This window comes from Amphiprion ocellaris, chromosome 16 (assembly GCF_022539595.1).
Source record: "Amphiprion ocellaris isolate individual 3 ecotype Okinawa chromosome 16, ASM2253959v1, whole genome shotgun sequence".
Classification (NCBI taxonomy): domain Eukaryota; kingdom Metazoa; phylum Chordata; class Actinopteri; family Pomacentridae; genus Amphiprion; species Amphiprion ocellaris.
In genome coordinates, this window is record NC_072781.1 from 16502699 (window position 1) to 16526800 (window position 24102).

Sequence of the window (24102 nt, forward strand, 5' to 3'; positions counted from 1 at the left end):
ACACCATACTATGACGTTTTTACAATGATGGTTCTACTATGAAACCAGTTTGACATGTTCAGGTGTTCTTTGTGTGAAAACTCAGAGATTTCAGGTATCAGAAGGTGGTTTTCAACTTTCTTTGTTAACTTTCTGCTTCAACTTTAAACTAAATTTCCTTCACTAACCCAGCCCTCTGGACTTCCAGTAAGCTGTGTTCCTATTGGCTGTCCAGGTGGCTGCTTGGTGTTATCAGGAACACCTGAGCAGCTCAGTGTCTTCCTGCTTTATTTAGCTGCAGACAAACATTTCCTCTGCTTCTGTTCACCACTGAGCTGGGTTTGGCTCCCATTGCTTTAGTTTGTTCTTTAGGCGTTGGCTTGCAGCTTCCAGCAGTAAAATCGTCTTTAATGTGTTTCTTGGTGTGTTTTAGGGCTTTGTACTGGATAGTCGTCCTGATAAAGGGGGTTCTTTAGCCACAGTTAGCACATGGTACTAATGTGTGCAGTGATTAGTGGATTTGGTCCACCTGAGTTGTGTCTTTAACTTGGCTGTAGTGAGTCTTCAGAGGTTTTTGGTCAGACACATTCTGTATTCTGGTTTGAGAACCAACGTTGGTTGTCCAGAAGGTAAGAGTTCCTGTCCTGATTCTCTGTTCTCAGAGGTTCTCTGGTAGGCTGCAGGAGACTTTAGCGTTTGGGTTGTGCTAGTTTGGTTTTTGTATGGTTTCATTTGGACGACTATCTTGAGGCCCCTCCATGTGGTTTAGTGAGGTTTTCTGCAACAGTTCAACAAAGCAACCTGCAGCAGAAGAGACTTTTTAGGAAGTTCTGGAGACCAGACTTTAGAGCAGCAGAAACATTTGTCAGCAGTTTGAGCAGAAGGTGAGCTTCAGAGTAGAAATGAGACGGAAACCTTCTTGACCCGTGTGGTGAGGTCCTGTACCAAGAGTTTGAGCAGGTTGTGAAGAGTCTGTAGTTCTTTAGTCTGAAAGCACAAGAAGAGTCAACTCATTAAAGGAGAAAACAGGAGATATTGTTGGTTCTTCTGTCGCTCTGCAGTTTCCTTAGACTGAATATCAAGTTTATATTTTAAATGATTTGCCATGTGAGCCCAAGAAGACTTCAATAAACTCCCTCCATCCCCTGGACACAACATATTTTATTAGCATGTTAAATCTTTTTTTTTTTTTTTAATGTTTTTGAGTTTTAATCATAGTTTTAGCGTAGTTTTTTTCTCTTTGCTTGTTTAATTTTGTCATCTGTGTGAAAGGTGCTAAACAAATAAAGTTGACTTGATAAACTGAATAATTGACTAACTCATGATTGTGACAACAGAAGTATTTTCATTGTGATTTAAGGGTTTATTTCATTTTTAAGGTTGGGGTTAAAATTTTGACAGAAAAAGAAGATTAAAGAAGTAAACTACATAATAAAAAGCAATTAAATCAAAGGAAAAAAATTGAATACAATAAAACTTTTGAAAAGTTTTATTATTAAAAAGTATTTTTTAAATGTTTAATATTCTTCTTGTTCAATTGTATTTTTTAAATGTTTAATTATCGAAAAAATTTTATCTGTAATTTTTAATATTTGTATTTTAAAAATTTTGTTTAATTTCATAATTACATGTTTTGTATCTTGTTTGATTTTCCATTTCAATATTTTGTCTGTTTAATATAGTAAAGACATTAAATACAATTAAATTATATTAAACAGACAAAATATTGAAATACATAATCAAACAAGATACAAAACGTAATTATGAAATTAAACAAAATTTTTAAAATACAAATATTAAAAATTACAGATAAAATATTTTCGATAATGAAACATTTAAAAAATACAATTGAACAAGAAGAATATTAAACATTTAAAAAAGTACAAAACATTTAATTAGATTATTAAACCTTTAAAAAGACAAAACATTGAATTAAAAAATTAAATGTTTAATTAGAAAATTACATCTTAAAGACAATAAAACTTCAAATAGGAATTAAACAGAAAATACAATGAAGCATTTAAAAAGAAAATTAAACATTAAAAGGTGGTAAAACATTTAAAAAGAAAAACCTTAAAGATTTAATCGAAAAACTAAATATTGGGAAAGAAAAAAAAATTCAAACAAGCCGATAAAACATTTGAAAAAACAATTAAACATTAAAAAGACAAAACATTTGGAAATCAAATCAGACATTAGAAAAGAATAAAAGGTGAGAAAAGAGCAAAATTAAACATTTAAGAAGAATCAAACTAAAGACAAAACATTTGAAAAGACACCAGTTAGACTTTAGAAGATCAAATTAAACAGAAGAGACAATAAAACGATCAAAAAGGGCAAGAACAGATAAAAGTCTTAAAGCATTTTCTAGTCTGAAACGAAAACATCAAGTTGTTTCTTCAAATATTTCCTCTTTCTATGTTCTTGGTTTGATTGTGGACAGATTTACTAAGAACTCATTTCAGAAAACTGCTTTCCACATAAAGTCTACTACTAGTTGAAGGCATTTATCAAACTAATGTTACCTTCTGATCTCCACAAACTTTACTATTCAATGAAGAGAATCAAAGTTTGTTCAGGATTTCTAAAAAACCCACAGGTGAAGGTCTGAGAAGAACTCAGATGGATGGTCTAAATGTGAAATCAAGACTCATGGTCACAAGTTTTAAGGCTTCTGTTAACCAGAAAGTTCAAACTAACAGAGAAGTACTGAGAAACCTTTAACATTTCAGCCCTCAGACTGTCTGAAGGTTCAAACTAACAGAGAAGTACTCAGGAACTTAGAAGATTTCAGTCCTTGGACTGTCTGAAAGTTCAATCTAACAGAGAACTACTGTGGGACTTAGAAAATTTCAGCCCTCAGACTGTGTGAAAGTTCAGGTCCTGAGGACTCGGGAGGTGTGGAGGCTTTGGAAAGTCTTGGAACTGAGGGTTCAACCCTCCAGCACAAAGGCTGAAGTCCAACCTCCTGAGAAAAACGGTCGAAATGAGACTCGAGTTTAAAAAAAAAACTCGAAAATGACAAAAAATAGATGATAAATGCGCAAAAAAAAGAAAAATTAGTATCTGAGCGAGTAGCTCAGGGGATAAGAAGACAGACTACCAAGTGGAAGGTCGCAGGTTCAAGACCCACCACCGGCAATTTTCTTTCTTTGTCTTTGTCAGGATTTTGATAAAACTTTAAGAAGGGTCTGGTCTTGAACCAGCGACCTGCAGCTCCATAGGCAAATCCTTAACTCACTGAGCTACAGATCAGATGAAAAGAAATAAATTCGTCGTCCCTTTGACATCGTAGTTGGTGAAGTGACCACATGGGTGGAGCCAAGGCGGAGTCTGGGTGGAGTCAGGGCGGAGAGTAGGCGGAGAGGTGGGTGGCGGTCTCCCCCCTCTACTCCCCCACCTCCCCCCACCGCCGACCACACCTTCCCCCGCCCGACGAGTTCTTCGAGTCTCCACGAGTTCTTCGAGTCTCCACGGGTTGTCCCGAGTTTCTGGAGTTTCCACGAGGTCGGAGGCAGAACAAGTTGTCATGAAGAGGTTGTTGAAGTCAGCCAGGATGGAGTGACTTTTTACAGCGACTAGAAGGAAGACGCCTAGAAGAGCAGGTCTTTAACCACCATCCATAAAATCCATGGAGTCCCTCCAGAGAAATGAAGGGAGGTCAACTTTTATCAACCTCCATCCAGATGTTCAACTTGATATCTTTACTTTGACATTTTTAGCACCATAAACCTTTAGTATCACACTTTTTTTTATTATTTATTAGGACTTTAATGGAATCCACCAGCAGATTTTGTTTTTGTTGACAAACTTTATTCTTGTCGTTGTGGGACTGCAGTATTTAAAACTGTTCCTTCTATTTGACCTCATGTTTATTAGTTTTAGTGGAGAAAGTTTGAATTGTCAATTAGTCTCTTAAAAACTAAATAATAAATTGGATTAGTCAAGAGGTTTAAATTTCTTACTTTGTCATATTTTAAATATGACAAAAAAATATAAAAATAAAGCATCTTGAGACCATTTGACCTGTAATTGGCGTTATATAAATGAAATTGAATTAAAATTGTATGTATCTTGTAATGTTGGAGTAATTCAGCCATATATGTTAGAAAACACATGTTTTTTGTCCATTAATCTGTTGATTGTTTTCTCCAGTAATTCATTTCTTGTTTTGGTTTATAAAATGTCAAACCCAAATATATTCAGTTTACTGTCATAAAAACCAAAAAGATTTACATTCATGATGCAGGAATCAGGCAGTTTTTCACTTTTTATCTTAGTTTAGTCAGAAAGATAGTTGATAATGTGTGAATTGTTGCAGCTTGTGAGCCGTAGAAGGTTTTAATCTTTGGGGACGAGTATCAAAAAACATTTAGAAACCAACATCAACAAAACACTCAACAAAGATTTGAACATCATTAAAGGGAAATCCAACTTTTGCATGACATGACAATGTCTAATTAAAGGACATTTATTTCCAACGTGAACGTGTGATATTCATCCTCTGGAGCTTTCTCATCACATCGTCTTCCACCTGGACTGGTTTGTGGCATGTGCAACAAACATTTGAAAAACTGCACTTTAACATCAATGAATGACACTGAAGTTTAATCTCTACATAAATGAGACTGAGTCTGGATGTGCTGCTCTGTCATTACCTCCTAAGTTTAGGGAAAGTTCAAACAAAAGAGGACAGTTCAGATAAGACTTGAGAATGAGCTTATTTTGAACAAACATAGACTTTCTGAGCTTCAGCACCTCTAGCAAGATATTTTAACAACAAGTAACTCAAGAGATCCAGAAGTTGGAGAGAGTTAGCTTTAGCTGAGCCAAAGAACATGTGGGACGCTAACCTAGTAAACATTTCAGACTTTCCTCTGTGAATTCTGAGAAATAATTTCGTATTTAATGACAGCTACACATCTTAACTCAGACTCATTAAAACAGACTCTAATTCAGTGTCATCCATCCATATTAAAGTGCAGTTACCCAAAATGTTTGTTGCATGAGCTCCAACAAAACCTGTCCAGGTAGAAGGCCACTTTGACAAACAGGAAGCGGACGATTCCAAGCAGATTTATAGAAGGGGGAACCGGACTGTACTAAGTTTGGTCGCGTATAGAGGGGTGTTTTGTGGGTTTTTAAGGCTTATAATGATTATTAGTGAGACTTTTGGAGTAGATATTCATTTGCAGTAAATGAAAGTATTTAAAATCTTGGAGTTAAACTTAGAAGAACACAAAGTCTAACAGAAAACTTTGTTGATACGTTTTTGTTTTGTTTACAGATGTTAAAGGAGTTTTATTCGTGACGTATAACCAATCAAATCACTCCAGAAGACAGAGCGACCACAGGTAGATTAAGATTCAGAGCCAAAGTAGCACCATTTTTAAATGTATTTATTACTGTAAATCAGTAAAAAATAAAATACTGATGAGTAAATCAGTCAGCCCACAATTACTACAATTCTACAGTTGATGTCTCTTTCCTTTGACTTATTTGTACAATATACGATGTATATTATGCCGTTTTTTCATCCCAAAGGCTATACTATGATGTTTTCTAAGAGACATAATGTGCTACTCTGGTTGTTCTGGCCCTGCACTCCTCCTCTGTTGTTTTCTGGATTGTACTCAGCTGCATGCCTTCGTCCACCTGGCCTCCGTTGACTCGTCCCGCCTGCCGTCTCTGGAGCTGAAGCTGGATTGGAACAGACCAAAGTACAGTCCAATCACGATGTCAGCTGCCTCTCAAAAGGCTCCTTGATCTGGCAGGTGGTTGCACTTCTTCTGAGGGGAAGCTGAGCTGGCCCGGCAGAACTTTGGAGATGTGTTCCAGTGGTTGGTGGATGTGTGGGGAGATAGAGAGGGACCTTTGAATTGTTCAGAAAGGAAAACAGGAAACCCATTGGTAGTTTTAGTTTAGGGAGCTACTGCAGTGTGTTTTTGGTTTTAAGAGGTGAACAGGAAGAGGTTTTATTTTGTATTGATTATCTTTTACTTTGTTCCTGGTTGGAATGCCCATCAATGTCAACGTGAAGTTCACTTTTAGTTCTGTTTATTTTTATTTTACTAACACCCATTTGTTTTTAACCCCCTCACATGTTGTGTTGTTGTAAACTTACTCTTTCAAATAAATACTCGTCTAACCCTCTGGAAACCAGCGTTTGGACTGTTTTTGTGTTGCTCCTCACCTACTGACAGCTGTGGACTAAAGGCTATACTGTTACGTTTTTAGAGCGACATGCTATACTATGATGTTTGTTGGGCGACACACTATACTATAGGCTTTTTTAATTGACATATTACTGACCTTTTTTTTGTTTTAGTTTTTTTTTTGTTTTTTAGCAACATATAAGAATTTGAACAGTTTTAAAACTTACTATACTTTTACTTGTGCAATGAAATATTATTCTATGGCATTTTTTAGACGACATATTATACTCTGTTTTCTCGAATAACATACTATTTTGACAATATATTGCACTATGACATTTTTTGAACCACATATCATACATGACAATTTTAGGCAACATCCTACCATTTTGCGCTTTTTGAACCACATAATAATCTATGTTTTGTTTTTTTTCTTGCCAACATGCTGTACTATGAACTACAGGCCATACTATGTTATTCTTGAGTAAAGTATACTATACTTTGACATTTTCTGAACTACATCCTACACTATGGCGTTATACACAGAGTGCTTTGGTTACATGTTGACTTATAATCTAGATTTTTTTTCTGTTTTGTTTTTTGACGGGATTACCACAGACCTGACCGTGAACACCGTCGACACCCACCTGAGGGAGACGCTGTCTAAGATCTCAAGGCTGCTTGGTTGTGGTCTTTTTGGCACGTACTCTTCCAAGATGAGCCAGGGAAGTTAAACACTGATGGAATGACACCAGGTTTAAGCTGACTTCCACTTCCTCGTCAACCCATAGTCTCTGGGAAACCTACATGGAGTAAGAAAAGTAGACAGAGAAGTAAGTAAGTCTGTACACAACATATTAAAAAAGAAATCATGCTAATAAATTAAGTACAAATAACCGAATTCGCCAATATACTGGAGACCAGAGCTATTTAATTTGATAAGTATAACCTTGTTTAGTAACATTTCAATTATTTGAGAGCAGTCCTAAAGAATTGCCTGTAATCCCAATCATAAAATGGGTTTGGAGGAAGAACATAGATGGTAATCTGGATATACATGAGTTAGGCTTTATAACTACTATTGGTAGTATTGGTGGTAGTAATAGCAATGTGATTACTACTAGTAGTAGTGGTAGTACACTAACTACTGCTGCTGATACCGGCACTGCTACTACAACTTGTAATACTATTACAAATGCTGATACTACTTCTACGACTCTAACAGCTGTTTATACTACTACTACTGCTTGTACTTTTAGTATTACTACTACTGCTTGTACAACTATACTACAGCTACTATTAATCGTCTGGTAATTGCTTGTCAAGCTGCTAGCTCGCCTTAGTGTTTTACTAGTGGCTAACTAGTTAGCTCTCATAACCTGGAAGCTCTCAACAAGATTTCATAATGAAAAAAGAGCCAAAAACTATTCTTACCTATGAAAAGTCATTCCAAGTTTCCTTGTCTCAATCGTACGACGTAGTGTGTAATTGTATGCAGCACAGTGAGCCGGCATTCTTGTTGTTTCCGTGTTCATGCCGTCTACATCAACGGAATGCACTGAAACTTTGCCCCCACTAGCTTAGCCTCGCAGTAGCACGCAGCTCAAAGGGACGTGTCCTATCTACTCATTCATATCTATGAGAACAACGGTGGCTGCACTTAAGGACGCCTGATGTTGATTAGCTGCGTAAATACCATTATATACAGACTATGGTAAATACATATGTGAATCGCATCATTGGCTGGAGCAGCCAGTCACCGGTCACTCACTGACACACACTGAAAAATAGCACAGAATGAATTGTTACGTGTTTATTTTATTTTCAATTTAGGTTGGATTTTTTTTGTGTGTGTGCGCAGCGCAGATTTTCTGTGCACGGAGACCGTGTCAGCAGTGTGCAATTGCGCACGCGCGCAGCTTAGAGGGAACAGTGACCAGGAGTAATATATTCAGGAAACATTATGTCATCAAATAGAACATCTTGGTTTATTTAATGAGGGTATGATTGACTGCTGGCTCCTAGTTGCCCCATGCTCTCTCTGGGTCTGGGCCAGTGGCATGATAGGAACAGCTCTTTCAAGTGTTTGGGCGACGGCAACATTTTAACCTGAGATACTGAAGACGTCCTGCTAATCCAAAATAATACCACTAATAACTCCATACAGCTCACATGCCCACACATACTTGGTTCACGTTCAGTATAAAATGCATAATACCTTCCAATTTAGAGATACATTTCAGGTTCTTAGCAAGTAAGTATTGAGCAAATTGTATATAATTGAAATCTAGCTACAAAAATATATTTTTGAGAAAGGGGTGATGAAATAAATCTGGAAACAGCAATCAATCACACCAGAGCTTCAGCAGGGAAACTGGACAGTTTTCAGACACGTAGGAGCCAGTATTTCAGACTGAAAGCCATGACGTACTGCATGGCTCCTGCCTGTCTGAAATCCCCAATCTTTAACACAAAACCAAATCTAAACTCCAATTAAAGGTTTTTGACTTTCATTTGAGAGTCTCTCTTGACCACCACTACTTATGGGTGGAGGCAAAATCTGTTTCAAGTATTTGACAATGTGTAAGGCAAATGCTCATGCATCAGTTTCCATATTATGTACAACATTTGATCAGCATGTGTGTGTGTGTGCACTGTATGTGCAGCACATGTGAAAAGAACAGATATTGTAGTAAATAGTGAAACATGCACAAATTCCGGTCATGTGAGGAGACCACACTAACTACATGAGGTAAACTTGCAGCTTGACAGAATATCATCTCTATCTCTGTGGCGTCAGGCATCTTTACTGTAGTTTGTCTCTCCCCCTCAGGACCTCTTCAGTCGTCGTAATCTAGAGGTTCTGGGCACATTTTCACTCCCCTCCTCTCCGAGGGTGGATCTGGAATCAATAGAGGAGCCTGAAGATGCAGGCTTGACAGATAGGCCCCTCAGACTTGCGGCCAGCCTGTTTTGGTTTGTCTGTGCCGTGTTATTGCTTGTGAAGGGGAGCCTTTGGGCCCGTTTCCCTGGAGTAAGCAGCTCCACTTCCAGTGTGGTTTTCTTGCACTCAGAGACAGGGAAAGCCTTGGACTCTGCCTTGGCTTCAAGTAGAGGAGAGGGCGGCAGAGGAAGAAGGTCATGCTTGGATGTTTGTGTGGAGCACTCGGTGGAGTGAGCTTGCATTGTGGTTGGAGGTCGTCCAAGGCACGTCCTCTTGGCCCTCTGTGGGTAAGGGTCGTCCCCAGCATCACTCGGCTTGCACCTCTTGTTCTTGTTGGTCTCCTGAGCGATTTCATGTTGGCAGAAACCTACTGAGGCCCCATTTAGGGTGTCTGGTGGATTATTCTCACCTTGCTGCTCCTGCTTTTGAGTAGGGCTTAATTCAGACTCTCCAGCTTTTGTTTCTGGTCTTGAGTTTTTAGGAGAGGCTCTCTGGTCAATCTGCTGCTCACCCATAGTGGAACCACTGTGCTCTCGCTGGACACTGGCTTGTTTGGCTCTGAAAAAGTTAAAAAGGATAAAAGGATATGAGCAGATACTTGAGTGTCTTCTCTGACTGGTGGGGTTGGAAAGTTCTGCATTAGATCATACTTACATCTTTTGAAGCACAGCCTTCTTTGTTTTTGTGGAGCTGTTTAAAAGCTCTTGGGTTTCTCCCACACTGGAAAAATACTCCGATCTGCTTTGTTCACTCAGCTCAGTCTAGAGAGGACAAACAGAATCGGTGTAAACAAAAAATATTATTCCTGGCATCCTTTGGAAAGGTTTAGCTCCACGGTGCTGTCATCATCTGGCATTGTTGAAGATTAAAAGACATTTACTATACTCCTGTAAAAGTAATAAAGGTCTATATAAATGTATTCTCTTCTGACTCTCCCGTATAACAGTGTTGTCACCTCCCTATTTGAACTATGATGCCGTACAAAAAGAATGTTTTCTATAAGGCCTTCAGAGACACTTAGTAACAGCTCAGCTGGCACAAAGAATTTGTCCCCCACTTAAAACTGTCCAAACCAACCACCTCAAAGGCTTCAGAAAATAATCACTGGCTCATAATAGTGCGGTAAATGTTCAGTCTTCACTGTCTGAGGCTCAAAGTGATGCTCGTAGCCTGAGGCAAAATTACTAAAGCGTGACCATGCTGACAAGTTGAAAGAGCCAATAAAGAAGACTCATTAATAAGATGATACAGAAAGAGAGAGGAAAATACAAGTGAACATGGGAATGAAAAAATGAAAAAAAAAAGGTGATAAGATCGAAATAAATTAGCAGAAGTAGCAGCGCTGTAATTTAATCGTTTAATTGCTGACAGGCTGAAATTACTGGAAGAGGACTGACTAATTGTTGAAACTGTCATTGAACAAAGCAGGATGTATGTGGGGAGCTTCATGTGCATCATTATTTATGTACAATCTTACTTCCAAATGCAACTATGCTCCTATGTTTCTGTAAAAAGTACATTCTTTGTCACTTAAATGGTTAACTGTGGGGTGAATGTTCAATAGTAGCCACATACTAAGACCCCACTTGGACCCTCTGAGGCAGAACAAGGGACAAGCTAAAAATTGGATCTCACCAACGTGTGCCCTCAACAGGCCACTAATGAAGGTTAATCACAGGTCTTTTCCTTGGCTGACCTAGAACAGAGTCTGGATTTATAAGAGAACAGGAGACGCTGGTGGTAAATTGAGCAGAACTTAAAGGTTGAGAGCCTGTCAATTTATCATAAATTAATTGCACCAAAAAAATTGGTGCAATAAAATCAGAGTAGCTCTGGTTTGAAAAGTGAGTCAGTGTCTGTCTTGTTTCATTTTCTAAATTGGCAATTCTAAAAGTCCAGTCCACAACCATATATGAGCTAACTACAGCCCCACAGAGCCTCCAGGAACTGCTTACATCAGCATACCAACGTGCACAATGACAGTGCTTGCTAATTAGCAGTAAACACCAAGTATAGCTGAAACTGATGTCAGTGTTGTTAGTTTTGAAGACTTTGTGTAATAAAGTATTGGACAAATTAAAGATTATACCTGATCATAGTTTTTGTTGAAAACATAAAGAATCACTCATGTTTAATCTTCATCCTCAGGGGAACATAAATGTCTGTGCCAAGTTTTATGGCTGTCCAATAGCTGCTGAGCTATTTCTCTCAATAGCACAAACTTGAGCCTCATGGTGAAACATCAGCGGTTCACCAGAGTCAGGAAGATTTACCCTTTGCAAACTATGAATGTCTGTAAAACACATTTTGTCAATCACTCAGGTAGATGTTTAGATATGTCATTGATTTGTGAAGAAATTGACCTACTGGTCACACAAGATTAAAAGTCAGGGGGTCACCAAAAGTCTTCAGGATTCCTTCTCTGACCACCATGAATGTCTGTGTCAAATTTCAAGGAAATCCATCCAACAGTGTTTAAATTATTTCACTCTGGACCACAGTGGTGGACCAGCTGACATTGCCGTCTACACTCATGCCAGTAGCATGATTGAAAACTCTATAGACTGTTGCAAAGTGGAAATACAACCAGACAGAAGTAAAATCTCGGAAAATTCCAGGTTGTGGCCACCATGTTTATTTAATATCAGCCATTTTTCAGATCATTGCTATTCCATAAACTGGTTGGTAAAATGATCAATGCACTTTAAGACAGGGAAAGCCAATGTGGTGAGCTCTGGCATCCACCAGTTGCTGTGAAAACAGAGAAAAAAATCATTAATGTCCTCTCCCACATGTCACGATACCAGTGACAACATGTGACCTGACACACATGGGAAAAGGAGTAACTGTCCCAAGCTGTAAGGGCAAGCTGGGCCACTGTGGCTTTGCACTAGGTGTTGAGATCTAGCAACTGCACTGGTCTGTGGTGTGGTAGACAGAATGAAGAGGCCAGATGGAGGGAGGGAAGTGAAGAAGGAGGCTGGGCAACAGGGAGGTAGGCGGAGTTGACAAGAAACAAGGGACAAGATACTACAGAATGAATAAGAGAAAGAGTGTTTAGAGGGGAAGACAACAAAAGCAGAGCCCCCCCCCCCAGAGCCATACTGCCTGACCTCAACAGTCTCTCTAGCATGCCCACAAACGCAAGAATCCTCACAGGAAATTCTGCACAGGCTGCTCTTTGTGCAGAGATGTAGTCATGCTACAGTGTGGGCAGAGGTTCAGTCTTTATTCTCTGTCTCCTATCCAGAGCTACAGTAAGCCTTGGATTTGGGACAGTGACACACATGCAAATTTGAATTTGCCTACACACGTACACACCCACCCCAACAACAACAATTCTGAGAAAAATGTGGGTGCCATCATTTGCATTGTAATGCCTTGATATGTATTCTCGTCTGTTTAATATGAATAAATGCTGTTTGAAAATGAACTTGAAAGAAAAATCAACAAGAAGCCAAAGGGAGGTTCTCTGGGAAAGTTTAGTGCCTTTCTGTTCCTGTCGGCACAACTTCAAAAGAGCAAGCGGGTAAAAGAACAGAGTCATGGAAAGGAAGAAGCATGAAAAGAGGAAGAGGTTGGATATACATAGAAAGCAAAAGAAAGATGGCTAAAAAGACAGACAGAGAGAGAGAGATGGTGCATGAATTATCGCCAGGGGGCCAGAGGTTAGATGTTCTGTATATAGCAACTCCGGAGGAAAGCAGAAGAATTAAAGATGGAGTAGCAGAGAGAAAAAGAGAGAGAGAGATGGGACATGAACAACAGTATAATTATCACAAGCTATGTGGATAAAACAGTAAGTATTGTGTGGGATCTGAGGTGGCCTAATCTTGTATGGAATGATGCAAACTCCAAAAAGCTGGAGAGAGTCCCATGAAAAAGGAGGGAGGGATGGTGGTAAATAAGAACGTCTACCACCTCTCCGCGAGCAAAAAGGATTTAACCCCCCCACCGCCAGTCAGTCTGCTCGCCCCCACACATAGCGGTGAAATGCTCCTCGTGATCCAACATGTAGAGTAGACCAACAGTGCCCTCCCTGGCCCCGGAGCCTCCAAAACAACAAGGCTCCACCACAGGAGCTGCAACAAGACAGAACATCTGGATGTCACATTATAGAGATAAGCCTGGCAAAAGGGCAAGGAGAGCAGAGAGAATGAATCATTTAGTTTAAAAGGATACCAGTACAGGTTCTCATAGCATACTCCAACTCTGAATGACTCCTGGAAACAGCTTCAAAAAGATAACCAACAACAGGATCCATAAAATACAAGGAATAAACAGTTTTTCCTCTGGAATCGAAGATGAAGTAGGAATACATATAGGAAGACTATGTTAAGTATCTTCTAATGCTGCGTCACTTGAACATAAAGAACTGATGCAGCTAAATAGACTCTGAGTGGTCTAATTTACTTCCCCACAGCATGGAATAACAAAATCTCTATTTGTATTTGAGCATACAGAGTCATACTAATATATGTAAAGTTTTTTTCCCATAAAATCTGCATTTATCTCTAAGTTCTTGCATAACCTAACTTTCTCAATGCATCTTGGAGGCACATCAAACATGAAAATTTCAAGAAAAAATTTTAGGATGAATCAGAAAACAGACCAGCATGGGAGGCTCCGATCAACCATCAACTCTGATCTGCCCCAGTGGAAACCAGATTGTTTATTCTTGGATTACTCCAGTGTCTTTGTATCTCACCTAACACACACAAAACAGTGAGAAGTATTCTATGAAGCCAGTTATTCATTCATCTGTCACAAAATAAGGACTCATGTCAAGTTGAATCCCTGAAACCATTCAAGTTATAAAAAATGAATTATTCTTTCCACTGGAAAACCTTTGAATAGCTTTATGAAGGCACAGCTAAGTTTACAAAATCATCCAACTGGCACCAAGAAACAACAACACTATTTAACTGTCAGAACAGAAATACCTCCTGCAGAGATGTTCGTGAATGTAGTACACAAATTCCACCCCTCATCCTCCACCCACCCTGCTCCCACAGAGGAAGCATGCCCTGTTTGTTTAAGCTTACCACATCTTCCCTGCAACAAAGTCAACAAACATGCATGGGCACATACTTGTCTAAAATAGAGGACAGTTCTTATCCTCAAACAACGACAAAAGTTTTGGATCCACCCATGTGAATGGATCAAGACAAGCTGCTAACTGTTTGAATTTACTTCGTGCAAATCAAGAAAAGCAGCTTACGGCAGGATGGAATAGAGGGGGGTGATCATGTATTTTAAGAGAGCATAACCATGCATTTGGCCTAGGCGTAGAGGTCGTCAGTGGACACTGGACGCTTGGGAAAGGACTGCTGCTAGCTGTTGAGAGCTGTGAAGAACAGAGGCGTGCTGAGGTCATGAGTAAACACACAGGCTCGTCCAGAGCTCCAAAGAGGGGGGGACTGGAAACACATCTGCTCTGCCTTTGATCCAAACTTCTGCGGCTCAGCACGCCACTCACCTCAGCTGCCCACTCTGTGCCTGACTAGAAAACAACGGCCACAATCCTAAACACTAGCTCTTCCTTCCCATGCTGCCCTCCTCACTGTTGGTGCTGACTCACAATAGGAGCAGTTTTTTATGAGGGACTTAAATCTTCAAATGCCAAAGGAAATAAACCAAGAAACAATGCAATTATTTTTGCTTCCGCCTGTCTCGTGCAAACAAAGTGCTTTAAGTGGCCCTACCCCTGCAAAGCAACAGTCAGTTTTAGGGTTCTAGGTCATAACGGACAGAGTACACCAGGGTGATACGGATGTCAGGTTTGGTTTCACTCAACAACTCCAGACTTGACAGTCCAGTCTTTGTAGCCTGCTCAAACCAAAACACTTGTTGGATGGCTGAACAGTGCCTGAAACTCTTTAAACTAATTAGTTTAAAATATTTGGATCAGAAATAGTTGTCTTGCAACGTTGTGATTTTCTGGGAACGACAATCCAGTTCTGCAAGACCTGATCAAGTGTGTGAAAGTTTTAGTATGCAAACAGGAGTTTGACTTTTCTCCTAATCTTGCTTTTGTCATTGTACACACAACTATTTTGTTCATCTTTTGTGTGTACAATGGAGTATACCACTCTTAATAACTTCCAGGAAGCACTGTCTGATGGCAAAGACTAGCCAGCCCTCCCTCCGGCTATTTGAAACAGCTATTAACACTTTCTGCAGTGGTTGGATGACATCTTGTGCAAACTGGTTTCTTCCAACCATACCTTTACCTTTAAGCTGCAATCAAATTAGCTTCAACCTGCTTGAAGGTGAACTGAAACAAAATATGACAGTTGTGCCTGTCAAGCCAAAACAAGACACTCCACAGACATACACTCTGTAATGCTGTCTCAGTGTGGAAAGTCAACACAAAACCTTTCTGAGTAGGTGTCAGCACTGATTTTGAGCATTGAAAATCATTAATAACTGGTATCACAGTGCCTTGTACACCACAAGAAATGACTAAATCTAACCATCTTCTCTTCTAACTGAATCGCAGCTGAAAATATGACTAATAAGAGCACATAGTATACAACTAACTTACAGTATGCTTCATTGTGGGAGTGAGAAGTTGGCTTTCACAGGACAAAAGGCCAACCATGATGTCACGTTAATTCCTTCACAACTTAACCCCCTGACCTTATGAAAAGTACTGATTTGATGAGTCTACATTTCCACTGTGGTTGAAGATTTTTGTTCAACAAGTCACACAAACTGAATCCTAACAACAAACCCGAAACCGCCCTAAACTCAGGGAAATGTGGCATTTTTTGGGACTAGCAGGCTCGTGCTGTCAAGAGCTGTGGGATAAAAGACCCCCACTTAAACATGAAATCAGCTTTGACGTGGAACTCCAAAGACCCCATTATTTTTAAACAGCAACATTATTATACTTTACATCAGTTGTGACTCACAGCATAAACTTTTTTCATTCAGATTTTCGGTTTCTTTGGCAACATGAAAACTGTAAAAACTGCTTTTCTGACAAATAACAACAGAGTAAGTAGTGTAAACAAATTACAGTTTTTGTCATGTGAAAAACTTGAGCCTTTCTGTCTGGTATCTTTCCCTTACAGACCAGGCTCGAGGTTGAGCTAGTGCGAGTTCCACCACAAGACTCCCACCCTCCAATTCCCTCTGCTTGTACTGTATGAGCCCAGAGAACCACATCCTGAGGAGAGGAACGCAATCGACAGCAATGCCTCCTTGAACTGGAAAATTGGTTACACAATCTGAACTTTTCACTGACGACTGTGTTGCTCCACTAAAAATATTACAATCACTGCTTTCATTGGAAGCCAAACTGTGGAGAGTGCAGAGAAATTTCAAGGAGAAACAATAGCAAAAAACCCCGTAGAAAAACAGCAGGCCACTGATCATGGGATGCGATGGGAGAGATGTCTGTCCTTGATGTGAGTGCCAAGGTGAGAGGCTCCACCACTATTTCCCAGAATACTCTGGGGAATTTGGGATCAAATGAACACTGACCAAAGGATAGTAGATTATAGCATGAATGGACAATAAAGAACTACAGTAGTAAGTTTAATGACATGGGAAAGAATAAAACATGGTATACACAGTACAGACTACACGAAAATACCCACCCAGCCTAACTTAAAGACAAATGGCATTTGACTGCAGACAATCAAGTTAACTGTCCGTGTAACAGAAGGATGATGACTGTTAGTGTAGTTTTCCTCAGCAATGAATGATATGCTGCTTTAAGAGGCAACACCAAGTATTGTTTGCATTTACAATAACACGCCAAAAGTGCCAAAAAACGTGATTTTTTTTTTTTTTTTTTTTTTTTTTACAGAAGATGAAAACTATGTTCTGAAAAACATCCACACAGAAATGTCTGAGCAGGATAAAGGCAGAAAAAGTTAAAATCTGATCTTGAGTGCATGAAAATTCTAGTGGCTAGTCTTCTTTATGGGCTGAACTGTACTGAAGTATTTTTAGCTATAGTTTGGATTTCCCAACAATACAATGTTTGAGTATAACTAACAAGAACTAAAACAATGAATTGTGTGAATTGGCACAATGTGGGAGGAGGAACCTTTCAAAAAAGGGTTGACTCTGCAGCTTTGGACCCTACTTTTTACCACCCAACCTCCTGCCATCCTCTGTTTTCCTCTCACTAGGTCCCTGAAAAGCTCCAGTAGGTTCAGAGCCCACCCCCTTATAAAGAGGATCAGCATATACAAGTGAGAGCGCAATTTGGCAACACATCCCTATAATAACACACAGACCCATGCAGGACTTTTTGCCAGGCGACTGGAAGAGGAAATAGAGGAGTATAAACAGCACTCACCACGGCCAGGCTCGGGTTTCTATGGTGCGCTAAGGCATCCTCTGGACAGCTCACACACACAACATATCGTTCAGGAAACACACGCAAATCTGAAAACAGGCAGAGAAAAAACGCAGACCCTGCTGGTTAATAGCATGGGCTCACCTCTAATTATGAGTCAAGTCTAACAGAGGGAATTGTGGTGGATATTTGAATTTACATCTACAAACACCAAGTATTTACTATCCCTCAAACCAAGGAGAAATTGGCAGCTAACATATAATTGCTGAACTTTATGAGCTGCGTAAACAGCATGAAATATTAGAAATTTTTACATTAACAATGGCTTTTGGGAATAATATGACTGCTTCACTGACTTCAAAGGGAAATATCATTTACAGTGCAACAATATTGTTCCATGAAATTAATCATTATAATAAATCTAACAGTCTGTAAGCACTCTGGATGAACTGGCTTCAACATATCACCTCAACTGGACAGCCAAACTGGCAAAAGTCTGACCTACAGTCTGTTACAGGTAGTCTCCTTTATGTAAACAGGTTGTTTACATAAGGGAGAAATGGAGGTCGTCTGCATCATAATGTTTCATGTTTGCAAGTTTAACAAAACACTGACAGAAGAAGTGACTTCCTGCTTTGACAAATTAATTGGCATTGGTAAATATGCAAATATACTTCAGTTTGCATTCTTAATCCATTTAGACCACCATCTTCTGTTCAAAGGTTTTGCAGCAGTTGTGAATTAAGTCTGTAAAAGTTCAGATTCCTTGTTCAGATTCCTTGTCATTTTTTAATACATTGTTTTGCCTCGTAGCAGTGGAACAAGTTGCACAAACCCTGGGTGGAGTAAATAACAAGGATGACAAAGAATGATTATGTCGTGGGTGGGTTTGGGTGCTGACTAAGATCTAGTTGCCAAATTACCATAAAATGTGCTGTGAAAAGTCTTGGCCTGAGAATTCAGGTCAAGACTTTCCACAGCACATTTTATGCTGTAATTTTCAATGTAAGGATATATAAAAATAAAAAATAAAAATAACAGAAGATTTCAGAACAAATTAATTGACTAAGCATATGAATACTTTCCAGAGGGTGAACTCATTTGATTTTGGATATTCTCCTAATTTTTTTCCCAAGTGATGATGACAATGTCTGCTTTATATTCAACATTTTTGTACTGAGGGGTGAAAAGAAAGTCAGCTAAATCTGAAAGTATCACTGCATTCTGACCAACTAATTATAGTAACCAAGTTTTTAAAAGTCTCATTGTCTTCCTAACGGGCTTTAACTTCAAACTTGTAGCCACCGAGCCAATCACAATAAGGACGTTTTAACCACCCGTTTTATAGCCATTTTAAATTTTTACATGATCTAACCGCATTTGTACGGCTAACTCAGTGGACCGAATTACACAACCTGTGACCCCAGGAGACTGGTTCTAATTTGATGTGTAACGGACCTGCTGAGAGAAGCCGTCATCTCAGTCTGTAGCAGGTCAGTGCTACCCTAACATCCAGGCCCTGGCCCCCAGGGAACAGATATTAACTTTACTGACAGGAAGAGAACCATGTTGGTCCCATGAAAAGGTGGCCAAGGGTCACAGGCACTAGATGGGCCATGGAGATAGATTCTCAGTGCTCTTCATAGACAGCCCTGCAATCTCTCTCTCTCTCCCACTCTCAGTAGCCTCTCAAGGGAACCACTTAATGGCTGTCTGTTCTCAACAACACCCTGAGCAGGTAGGGACAGGACATAAAAACAAGTGAGGGGGAGAAAAATCAACATACAAACCACAGTTGACTTGCTCTTTCTGTGGGAAATTTGGCAGAGGATGAATTTTGGAGAGGTCTATTTCTGATTCCTTTAACTGGGACTGATGCACTGAAAACATGTAGGTCACATACCCGGCTTGACAATACATCTGAGACTGGAGTGTCGCTTCAGAAAATTGGCGACCAGGTTGAAGTTTTCCCCTATAAAAAAACAAAACAGACAGTTAACATCAAACTTGCCCTTACTGATGACTTTCAGTGGGATTGTGCATGTTGGCATTGTTGTCATTCTTTGATACACTAATAACATCCTTTATATTCAATCAACCATCCTTACACAAAACAGCTGCAGTTGGCATTCAAATATTTTTTTGGTCGTGGAAATGTTTATTCAGACAGTGAGAAAAGGCCAAGGAGGTCAATCATTAAGAAACACTAGTGAACATATTTTTTTGATCCAATATAAAACCCTTCATATGATAAGGACTGGCAATAGAAGAAGTGAGGCTAGCATATACTTCACATGAATAAATGACTAGGTATCAAACTTGTAGAAATACAGCAACTTTACTTCATTAACGAACTAAACAATGCCCATATCTGGTTCCACAAGCTTAGATACATGCCATAAGTTTCCGACTAACTTTTAACATATCCTCATTCAAGGTCCAGCACACAAAAACAAACTTACTTAATTACTCAGTGTGAAACAACTCATTTTATTTTCTTTTAGCTGACCTCCCAGTTTGGCACAAGCAGAGAAATCATGTCTTGGGTCTCTGCTCTATTTGTCATGGAATGTTTGTCATGCTATGTAAGATGTACTGGGCAGAAACAGTGGCCTGTTGCCTAATCTGGCAGGAATTTGTTGACTAAAAGCAAGGGTCTGGCTAACACGCTATCCAGTTGTTCTTTGCAAACAGACACACAGTGTTGGGAAGCTAACAGAGCCTGCTTACCATTTGGTACCTTCTTCGTAGCCTTTCTTCCTTTTGATAGTGACTGTAAAACTATACTTTGATTTTACCACCAACTTTCAATAATTCCTTATTGTTATTTGGGAATCTCTCCTATTTTGCTGTTGTCATGTTAAAACCTTATTAACTGCAAACTATGGGATTTTAGTATTTTAACATCAATTAAAGGATTACATGCCTTCCATAGTTTGAGAAAATGTTGACCCCATGCACTCAAGGCTCTTTCAGAAGTCCCTGGATAATGTCAAATATGTGCTGTCATAAAGAAAAAAAACTAGGCTGTCTATATTTCTGAAAAGTTGACATTTTGGAAGCAGGGAGGATTTAGCCCGTCGGCAGCAACACTGACAGTCACTCATCAATACAACTTGAAAAAAACTTGGACAAGTCTCCTCCAAACGTTGACCTACAACTGAGAAAAGTATGTTCCATATGGTGTGAACAGAAAACACACAGAGCAGAGGATATATTACCAGTACTGGCCACACACTAATGTGAAGGAGTGTATCTCACATTTCGGTGTTCACTGATGTAATCTCAGAACAACTCAAAGCATTTAATTATAGTCTTCAAAAAGAAGCTGCCTTTGGACAGTGGCATGCAATTATAGAGACAGTTAGCCACAAAACTGTCACATGTATATGTTCAAGTCTACTGGCCAGTGATTAATGGCACCCCTCCTCTTTCTTTTTCTCAGCTGTCTTGCAGTAGCATTAAGAACCATCATTACCATTTTGGAGAACAAAATTCTTAACAGCAAAACAGTACAAGCATAGATAAAGGAACAAATGAATAATGAAAGAATAAATCAAATCAGTCTGACAAGTGTTGTAGCCCGTCACCAGGTAACAGTTTCACACTATTAACTTCTGAGAAATATTGATTATAATTGCTTAGTACCATAGTAACAAACACATATCCATATTTCAAAGATCCTTGGGAGTGTTTCTCACTTTATACATGCATTTGCACAACCTTGAAAGTAACTGACTGTAGCACTTGTGGACTAGCTCCGCAACTTGTCAGTTGTTTTGATTTATATTTTATAGATTACAGTACATTATTTGCTTTCTTAAAGTACACAATACAAGTCATATTTAAGGTGAGATTTAGATGTTACTTTGGGGTGATGAAAGAAGCTCATCTTTCCAGCTTTTCTTAGATCAGTGATTGCTCCTCAGGCCAAACTTTTTACACTAGCCATCTTAGTCAGGTGCTAAATAATGTCTCAGTGACCAACACACCTATTTGCAAGAGCAGAAAATCAGTGAGACTCCAGGATTCGCAGCTTAAGTTTAAAATTCTCTGCCTTACAGCAAGAAGGCCATGCAATAGATGGGCCACATCAGTGTTTGATGGTTGATGAATAGGGATTTCTAGGAATCATTTTACAAACTGTTTTATCAACCTTAAGGGCTCAGGTAACCCTGTAACTCTGTAAATACACCACAGTCTACACGTACAATGACAATGACACATTTTGGTGGTACTGGCTGTGTGCCCAATCACACTGGATTTGCAAGGAAACATTGAGTATGAGGGTAAACTGCCAACTTTCAGCTTTATTTGAGGGTTAATACAAATGTTTAATTCACAGTGCTGTAATTGTAGACCTTTTTACCTATAATGAAAAGCAGAGAATGATCTAAAGTCTAACGTTTAGCATTTTGGTAGCAAATCCTTTGCAGTCAATGATGCCTGAAGCCATTGAAATCAGCTCGGTAACTTCTCTAGTGGTGTACTTCCAGGCCTGTGTTGCAGCCATCTTCAGTTTTTGGTTGTTTGGGGGGGCTTCTGGGGCTTAAGTTTGATCTCCAGCAAGTTAAACACACATTGGATTGAGGTCAGGTGGTTAGACGAGACCACTCACAAACACTCCACAACAACAAAAAAAATGTTTAAAAAATGTTTGTTTGGCTGCAAGTTTAAAAATAGTGACTTGCTGCAGGACTAGCTGTGTGTGTGAGTTAACAATTAAATAAAACACAACTTCTTAAGAAACATTTGAGCAGCCAGTGAGATTTGCGTGGTCTCGTAAAACTGGAGGACATTGTGTATAAAGTGGTACACAGATTACAGATACTGCTACACAGATGTTAACACTTTAAATTCAAAGCTGAGTGTTTGCATTTTAACCTCACAGTCACTGTTTCATTTTACATACAACGTGCTGGAGTACAAATCCTAAACAACAAAAGTGTGTTGCTGCCTTGCTTACAGACTGTACTGTACTCTCATTTAATCAGGACACACACATGAATGTTAGATTTATGAATACATGTGAAGTGGGAATACACTCCTTACTGAATTGTCTTTAGTGTTCACATCCTTGAGAGTCTGTAACTTCAGAGCTTGGTGTACATAAAGTATGTAATAATAATGGATAAGTCAACAGTCTTTAAATAGATTGCCACTAGTCTCAAAGGGAAATTGCATTAACACACTGTATGGGTATGTTGAGCATGTTTGTAGTTAATAGCAGCATTCCTATATTGGGAAAAAAAACTCTGATATTCTGTTACTCCATAAATAGGGAAGCAGTGGTCATCTATCACCCGTTCTAGATATCCAGTCAGAAAGGAATGCAGATCTGTATCTCTGTTTTATTTTTTCTGTCCATTCTGGGTTCAGGAGGGACCAGGAAGCAAGTGTCTTTCATTGCACACTCATGGCTCTTTATGTTTTTAGAGGCCCTGATTTAGACTCTTTAGCCTCATGTCTAGCTCTGCAACTGTTCTCACTGCTTTCCCTTGGTGGGTTGAGCTTGCCAATTCCCAGGACAAATTTGACAGGGATGTCTGGACAGAGTTGGGAACCAGTGCAACGCCATGGCCCGAGACATCAGCTGTTGCTCCAACTTTATAATGTCCTGCACAGCGCAGAGTTGCTCTTGGCCCTCCGCCCAGCTTCTCTCGTGCTAAGCTTACATTCATGTTTCTCTCTCACAAACAGTTTGCTGGTGCCTCCTCAGGGAATGAGTGGCCCCTTTTTGTGGCAACTGTGGCCCACAGTGGTGCAATACCCAAATGTGCAGAGCAGAGACTTTAAAGGATTTCATTTGTACTTCCTTAAAAAGAAGATGGTCTTGCTTAATTGTTTTGAAATCCAGTGCACAACAATATTATGACAGGTCAAATCAAACAGTAAACAAGCCAGCGCGCCATGTTTTCAGAAATGTGGTAGATAATATTGTAACCGCTTGTTTGGAAAGACTTCTGCCATCTTGTAATATACCACAGGACAACTGCAGAAAAAAAGACTCAGACTCCACAGGGCTGGTGCCACGGCTAGAATACTGTACTTTCGAAACACACACACACACACACACACACACACACACACACACACACACACACACACACACACACAGTGCAGCTTTCACCGCTTCCTGGGAAAACAATGAGAGGAAAGAAAAGTCAACAAACCAAAAGGCATCCAGAGTGACTGGAACTGTAAGATGGAACAGACAGGGGTGAGAGGCATTCAGACCAGGGTCAAAGGTAAGGCCCCATGGAACAGACTTCATTAACTTCAGTCATATCCTGAGGAGATCATTAAAACAGCTATAGAAAACATAGCCTACTTCTTCTCACCATCTGCATTCCTGGCAGCCCATGCTGTTGTGACTCAAATCCATAAGAATTTGTCTGATATGGAGGATTTTCCCTCGCAGATCCAGGCCAAGTATTAGCCTGACCACAGAGGGGTCCTTAAGTTACCTGGTTACTCTAAGCTTTATAAAGTAACCCAAAATCATTATTATAATAGAAAAAAGAAAAACCAGGTTTCCAGTTATTATAAGAAATCTCTTTCACAGCTAAATATCTGCAGGGGGAAACACATTTCTTGTACATGCCTAGCTGAGTTTTGAATGGGATTGTTTATAGAAAGAGGTGTGTGTAATGCATCTGGCATGGAAGGAAAGTATCATCATGGCAACAGTGCCCAAGGACAGAAGG

At 39.5% G+C, this 24102-nt stretch overlaps 1 protein-coding gene across 4 annotated transcripts in view; it reads right to left on the reverse strand.

The window, feature by feature from the left end:
* Positions 1 to 5360: 5360 nt before the first annotated feature.
* slx4ip (SLX4 interacting protein) overlaps positions 5361 to 24102 on the reverse strand; it is a 34002-nt gene continuing 15260 nt past the window's right edge. For 3 of the 4 annotated variants that reach the window (XM_035951785.2, XM_023278038.3, XM_035951783.2), the window contains 5 exons: positions 19299 to 19367; positions 17396 to 17484; positions 9733 to 9839; positions 6782 to 9636; positions 5361 to 5851 (listed from right to left, as the gene is read on the reverse strand). In XM_035951785.2, the coding sequence (XP_035807678.2) occupies positions 8964 to 9636; positions 9733 to 9839; positions 17396 to 17484; positions 19299 to 19367 (938 nt within the window). In that variant the 3' untranslated portion in view covers positions 5361 to 5851; positions 6782 to 8963. The remainder of the gene's footprint in view (positions 5852 to 6781; positions 9637 to 9732; positions 9840 to 17395; positions 17485 to 19298; positions 19368 to 24102) is intronic. The other variant, XM_055018292.1, reaches the window with a different exon arrangement.